General features: G+C 44.7%; 1 protein-coding gene across 2 annotated transcripts in view; it reads left to right on the top strand.

Moving 5' to 3' along the window:
- The first annotated feature begins 849 nt into the window (after positions 1–849).
- The window catches only part of DPYS (dihydropyrimidinase), an 80,272-nt gene continuing 74,114 nt past the window's right edge, over positions 850–7,007 (top strand). The window contains exon 1 of one of the 2 annotated variants that reach the window (XM_019467885.2): positions 850–1,229. In XM_019467885.2, coding sequence (XP_019323430.1) covers positions 966–1,229 — 264 coding nt within the window. In that variant the 5' untranslated portion in view covers positions 850–965. The remainder of the gene's footprint in view (positions 1,230–7,007) is intronic. The other variant, XM_019467887.2, reaches the window with a different exon arrangement.

Here is a 7,007-nt window from a genome sequence, read left to right as displayed (position 1 = left end):
GAAAAACTTGCTGGTACCTATTGCATTCTTAAAATCTGGAGAATCATTGATACCAAGCTGCTTTAGTTTCAAAGAGATTAAATATTTCACTCCGAACTTTCATTCCGTGTCTGCCAATTACTGGGGTTGTGTGATGGATGATTTGCTCCTCATAAAAAATATTTTTTTTAATTTTTTTTTTTTAATGTTTATTTATTTTTGAGACAGAGAGAGACAGAGCATGAACGGGAGAGGAGCAGAGAGAGAGGGAGACACAGAATTGGAAGCAGGCTCCAGGCTCTGAGCCGTCAGCACAGAGCCCGATGCGGGGCTGGAACCCACGGACAGTGAGATCGTGACCTGAGCCGAAGTCGGACGCTTAGCTGACTGAGCCACCCAGGCGCCCCTAAAAAATATTTTTAAAAGGAAATCCAGATCAAGTATCAAGTGGTTCCTTCTGGCGTGGGTATTTTCATTGTTGCTGCTGCAGGTGATGTGTGTGTGTGTGTGTGTGTGTGTGTGTGTGTGTGTGTGTGTGTGAGAGAGAGAGAGAGAGAGAGAGAGAGAGAGAGAGAGAGAGAGAGAGAGAGAGTGTGTCTGCCTGTGTCTATGTGTCTTGGGACAGGCACGTTCGTCTTTAAGGGGCAGAATAAGGTGGATTTCTTTCCCCAAAGTGCCTTTTCTTACAAGGGAAAACAAACGCTTAAAACTCCAAGACTCTCCTTCCCAGTGACCCGGACCCCTAGACTCGGGACGACGGAACAGTCGGGGTGGTGACCGAGCGCAGCCGGCCTGCCCCAGTCTGCCAGCGCCAGCCTCGCCTGCCGGGGTGGAGCCCGCCCCGCGGCCAGCAGATAAACAGGCGGGCGGGTGCGCCCGAGCTGCGCGCTCCCCTGGGGTCCCGGAGCCAAGGCCGTCGGCCGCTCTCGGGGACCGCGAAGGAGGCCACCCCGCATGCGCGGTCGGCAGCCCTTGCCCCCCTCGCCATGGCGGCGCCGTCGCGGCTCCTGATCCGCGGGGGGCGCGTGGTCAACGACGACCTCTCGCAGGTGGCCGACGTGCTGGTGGAGGACGGCGTGGTGCGGGCGCTCGGCCGGGACCTGCTGCCGCCCGGGGGCGCGCCCGCCGGCCTGCGGGTCCTCGACGCCGCCGGCAAGCTGGTCCTGCCCGGCGGCATCGACACGCACACGCACATGCAGTTCCCCTTCATGGGCGCGCGGTCCGTGGACGACTTCCACCAGGGCACCAAGGTATCCGCGCCGCCGCGCCCTGCACCCCGGGTGCCCCGCCGAGCCCGCGGGCCTCCCCCAGCTGCCCCGGAGCCCCCGGGCCGCCGCCTGAGCCGCGCCGAGGGGCCCGCGGGGCCGGAGCGAGCCTTGCAGCCGCGACCGAGCGGCCGTAGGGCCGGGGTGGGCGGTCCCTTGCGAGCGCCCTTCTACCAGGCTCCCCTTCCCGCTGCCTTCCCCCCAGCTTAGGCCAAGCCACACGCCCGCTGCTCCTCGCTTTGGGTAATTTGACACGTTTAAGTCAGCCTATCCTCTCGCCCTCAGTTCTCTGCACCCTATACTCCCCAACTACCCCCTTCCCTCCCCGCGCCTTCCCCATTGTCGCTGCTGTCCTATGGAAGTCCGCAAGTGTTCCATACTATCTCTACAATCTCTCTGTTTACCCGGCACCCCCAGCCATTTCTCCCCATCTTCCACCCCCAGCCAAAACCAAATGAAAAATCCGTTCCCCTAGTAGATACTGCCTGACTCCAAGTAGGCAGCGTATGCTGGGTAGTGGATGACAAGTCTGGGCAGGCTGGTAGCCTACTGGGTCCACAATCTTTGCCTCCACCCTCCAGTGGAAAAGACACAGCCCTGACAAGAATTTATTTATTTATTTTTAATGTTTATTTATGTATTTTGAGGAAGTAGGGAAAGGGCAGAGAGAAGGGGAGAGAGAGAATCCCAAGCAGGCTGTGAACTGTCAGCACAGAGCCGGAGGTGGGGGGCTTGAACTGAGGAACTGTGAGATCATGACTCAAGCTAAAATCCGGAGTCAGACATTGACCCGACTGAGGCCCCCAGGCGCCCCCTGACAAGAATTTAGAAGAGAAATATTCCAGGAATGGTCTCCCCAGCACTCACACGGGTGCCCAGGCAACCTGGCCCCATTTCTTCTTAATCAGCTGGCCCAGGAGATACAGAATATGGACCTCCTTCTTGATGCTTGAGCACCTGGGGCTTGGCTGATGGTGCAGGAGGATCAGATCGTCAAACCAAGGTGGGAGAGGGTTGGGTTTCTCTAGACACAAAGGCCTAGAGGCTCTGCTCAATGAAAAGAACCTTGAACGTTTCTCCAAAGCTCCTGAAAATAAGATCTGGAGACAAACTGGGCTGCCTTACAGCTACATAAAGTTACAACCCCACTCAGCACTTTGGTTAAAGCTAAGCCCATGCCCTCCTTGAGGCTTGCATTTTGGGGTGAAGGTATTGATATCCTTAAGGCCTAAACTCTTGTGTGTGAAACAAATCAGGCTATTCGTCAAGATATTAATTGTACAGGCTTTCAAAGTAGTTTGAACTGTAGTTTGTTTACCTTACTAACTTCTTTCCAATAGTTTTATTCTCCTCACACACACTCTGTCCACATTTCTCAATCATATATGATTGACCACACTGTTTAATAGAAAAAAAGAACAATTTGATCCAGAGAGAAGGGTTTGGGCAGGCTGTTCACATCGATGTTTGGAAAGCTTACTCCTAGTTACTGATTATTAACCTTTATCATCAGGGCAGTGGTCAAAGTGTTTTGTGGGACATATCATTTCTGTTGGGGAAAAGTGAACATTCATTGCCCTTTACTTTAAAAGTAAACTTTCCCAAACTTATTTTTTACGTTTTAAGTGAATCTTTCATATATAAAAGCAATACATGATTGTACAAAATTGGAAAAAAAGTATTAGGAAAGTAGAAAGAAAAATAGTACCCATAATCTCTAACTCCATTGACAACTCCTGTGTCCGTATATTGCTTTTGTGCTTTCTAATATGCTTTATTTTACATAATTGATGTGGTATTATGCATGTGTGTATGGGCCTGTGTGCATACCTGTCCATAATTTGCAACCTGTTGTTTTTGGTTACAGTACATACTCTTGCTGTTACCACAGGCTCATCATTAACAAAGTGCTTTGCTAAAGGCAGGGCATTCATTGACACCCCCATTTGCCAGGTGCAGAGCCGCTCTTTCTGGCCATCTGCCAGGACCACTAGTGTCATTACCCCACATCATCTCCCTTTTTCTCAGCAAGGTTCTAGAATGAGAAGCAGCCAGGATGCGGGGTTGGAATGCTGTTGGGGAGAAACATTCCTTCGCTTTCTCAAGATCATCCGTGTATGCCCCAAGGCCCTGGAAGGTGGTTCTTAGTCTTCTGTCTGTCGTTCTTTGGCCATTCAGGGATTCCTAGCATGGAGAGATGTGCAATTCTATTGTGAGAAGGAAGGTCTTTGAAGCATATCACAATATTATAGTCATCAACATCTGAAAGAACTTATCCACCAGCTGATTCTCTAGGCATCTCTGTATTTAAACGTTGTCAAGCTATTAAACAGACACATGTTCTTCATGAGCTTAGGATCTTAATTAAACCGAAAACAATATGGTCAGAGATGTTAAGGTCAAAGATTTAGTAAAGGCTAAATTCATGTTGAACACGAAAACAGTCCTCACAAAGACACTAAGTTACAGAAGTCTACTTCAAATCAGTTGGATCCCAGGAGATCACCTCTCCTGCCCCCCAAAACAGAGGAGACTCCACATGGGTAAACACAGATACACAGGAGCATTAAAGCGTTGGCCTGAGTTCTGGAAGGACAACATTATTGACTCACTTTGCCCTCTTTTATAGAGTCTTTCATAATTCCCAAGGCAGTGTTGGTGGAGTTTCTGGTTTGGGGAAATAGGGGCAAAGAAATCTTTTGTAGATGTTGATGGGCTGTATATTAATCTTGAAAAAATCTTATTAATACCATTACATAACGTTTATTTTATCAAGCACCTACCATGTGCTGGAACTGTGCTAAGTTGTCCACCATCTTCCAACAATCTCAGGGGTTGTTCTTTCATTTTGCAGCTGAGGAAATTGAAATTTAAGTCACTTGCCTAAGGCCACATACCAGTCAGTGACCAAGTGGCTCTTCAAATTCCTTACTGCCTGCCATTACTAGAGCTCTTACCTACCTACTAGGCTCACTTCCTTTCTGAAACTATTGGGAAAATGTGTGATGTTTGTCCGTGTGGCAGGTGTTGGGATGAAAATGCTGGGTACGTCACATGCCGATGTGAGATGGCTTTTCTCAAAAACAGAGCAGGGTCATCCTTAAGAAATACAGGAGCTCTTCACTCTCCCAAAGCTGGAGGCAGTTAAGGTTATCAAAATAAATACATATTTCAGGAGTTAGGTTTGTGAGGCATTTGTACTTGAATTTATGGCTGCATCATTTCTAAGGGTAAGAAATGGGTACCTTGCATACAGAAAGCTATAAAGTAGAAATGATATATTATGCTTTCAGAGATGGGCCCCAAATGTTAAGACCAATAGCTTTTACTTTCTGCATGCACCAGGCAGATCATTTATAATATCTAACACATAGAAGGGATACTGTTCATGGTATTCTATTTATTGGTCACCAGATTGTGATGGGGCCCAATTTAAAAAATGAAATATAGGTCAACCAAAGGTTACATATTTTGTAAGTCTAATTTATGGCATAGGTTGGGTTTCAAGCCTAGAATTGATTTACTTAATTACAGGTAAAAGCTTTCTATCTGATGTAACTAATGGAAATAATTTCCTGCTTTAAAGAAATCATATTTCATTTTGTTGAAATATACTAGATGTACAGTGGTTTTCCAATATTCAATATCCATGAGGAAAAACAATGGGATTTTTTAAATGCAAATGGATATTGTGAGTTAGGTAAAGTTGAAGGAATTACGACTTTGCTTTTACTATATCCTGTGATAAGAGAGTAAATTATGAAAGCCTGGCCAGTTTCCAGATAGATAGATAGATAGATAGATATAGATATAGATATTCAGACATATGCAGCTTGGAGTGGGTGGGCTCACATTAAAAATCTGGCAGCATCAGTAGCTGGTATAAGGATCTTTTTTTTTTTTTAATTGGGAAAACACACAGAACACTTTTTTCTTTTTCTTTTGTAGGACAAAAGTCTTCAAAACTGTCAAGAAAGGAAATTACGCTTTGCTCTGGGACTTTTTGGTAAATTGCCATCAAGATGATTGCTTATAATAAGGCAGTGGAAGGTGTATGATTAAGCATGCGTGTGTGGTGTATTTATAGAATTTCTTCACGTTGTAGAACTGCACTTCAGAAAACTTGGTCGCAAGTCAGATCCCTTTCTCTGTTGCTTGTGGGAGCTCCAGGCTGGGCTTTGGAAGCTGTGTGGGCTGACAGTGTGACCTTGGGCAAGTCACTTCTTCTCTCAGAGTTGTTAACATTTCCTTATCTATATTATGATGCCTTGGTTGGAAGAACAATCTCAATTTAAAAAAAAAAAAGTGAAAGTAATGAAAACAATATATATTATTCATTATCCAGCCCTCAGGAAAATGCTGGAGCGTTATAGTTGCTCAATATATATTGCTTGAATAACTGCCTTTTTTTAAAAAAAGGAAAATACAGTTGAACGTAAAGAAAAATAATATTTAAATCACCTATAATGTTTAACATCTTGCTTCCCGTATTTTCACGGTTTTCTCTTTGGGGCGCACATTTTTCCTTCCACTAAATTTTGTGTGCTCTCTGGAGACAGCCTCATTCATTACACATTTCCCCCAGAACCTTAACTGCCGTTGGAGAATGTGATTTCCAGGGCCCTGTTGTCCTCGCCAAGGCTAAGCCTCACAGCTTTCTCTCTGTGTTCTTGTCTCTGTGCATCAGGTTTCTATTTCCACCTGTCTGAGGATATCACAACCTCGATGTCCCACAAGCACTTTGCACTCAGCATGTTCCGAACCAATTCATCCTTCCTTCAACTACGCTACCCGTTTTTCATCCTGTTTCATAAACTGTTAAAAGCTCCCTTCCTGTCTTCTCAGTGGTTGACATTTTGGTGGTTTCTGGGTTCTTGGGGGTTTTTTTGTTTGTTTTTTGTTTTTTTGTTTTTTGTTTTTTTGCTTGTGTAACAATGTTGGGACATAAATTATCATACGGATTCTTGATAATTGACTTAGAAATCACCCTTCAGAGTGAAATGACTGGACCAAAGAGTCTTAGATTGATCTTAAAGGAGTTTAATACATATTCCCAGATCAGTTCATGCTCCCATGAGCAACGCATACAATTCTCATTTCACTGAATCCTGGTTAATTGTAACTACTGCCTTAAACAAAAAAATCAATGCCAATTTAATAGGAAAAACAGAATTTCTTAATGTTTTTAAATGAGCTTTTTTTTCATTGCTGGTGAAACTGAGCTTTGAATGCTCTTCCTATGCTAATAGCTTGCATGCTCCAGCTCTAAGAGTTTATAATTCTGTGATTTTCTCGAGTAGCTCTTTACTGATTACAAAGTTAATCTTTGCACTAATCAGAGGAAGAAAAAAAATCTCAAAGATTAATTAGAAACCGCTTGATGTTAAATAGGGCCCCATTAAGGGTGTTGTTTGTTAGGAATTCTTTCGCTGAACTTGACAGAATCTAGGACTTGCCTTCTTACAGTTTTCATACTTGAGTTCTCCCTGCTTTTCAGTTCCACTGCATGTTTCCTCCTCATTTGCCTGAGGGTTTTTAATGTCCAGCAGAAGTAGTGTGTAAATCAAGGTTTCCATGATGCTACTGTCAGGAAGGAAAAAGTTTTCCTATATCCTCTTATGTTTAGTAACTGGGACATGCAAATTAACTGACAAAAGACACATTAACAAGAGAAAAGACAGATCTTTAAAATTCAGGTATATGCAGGTTCACAGAAAAATGTGACCCAAGAGGTGGTTAGAATTTGGGGTTTATATACCACCT

This window comes from Panthera pardus, unplaced genomic scaffold, assembly GCF_024362965.1.
Source record: "Panthera pardus isolate Hobbes unplaced genomic scaffold, ASM2436296v1 HiC_scaffold_7, whole genome shotgun sequence".
NCBI classification, from domain to species: domain Eukaryota; kingdom Metazoa; phylum Chordata; class Mammalia; order Carnivora; family Felidae; genus Panthera; species Panthera pardus.
This window is presented reverse-complemented; position numbering and strand designations above follow the sequence as displayed.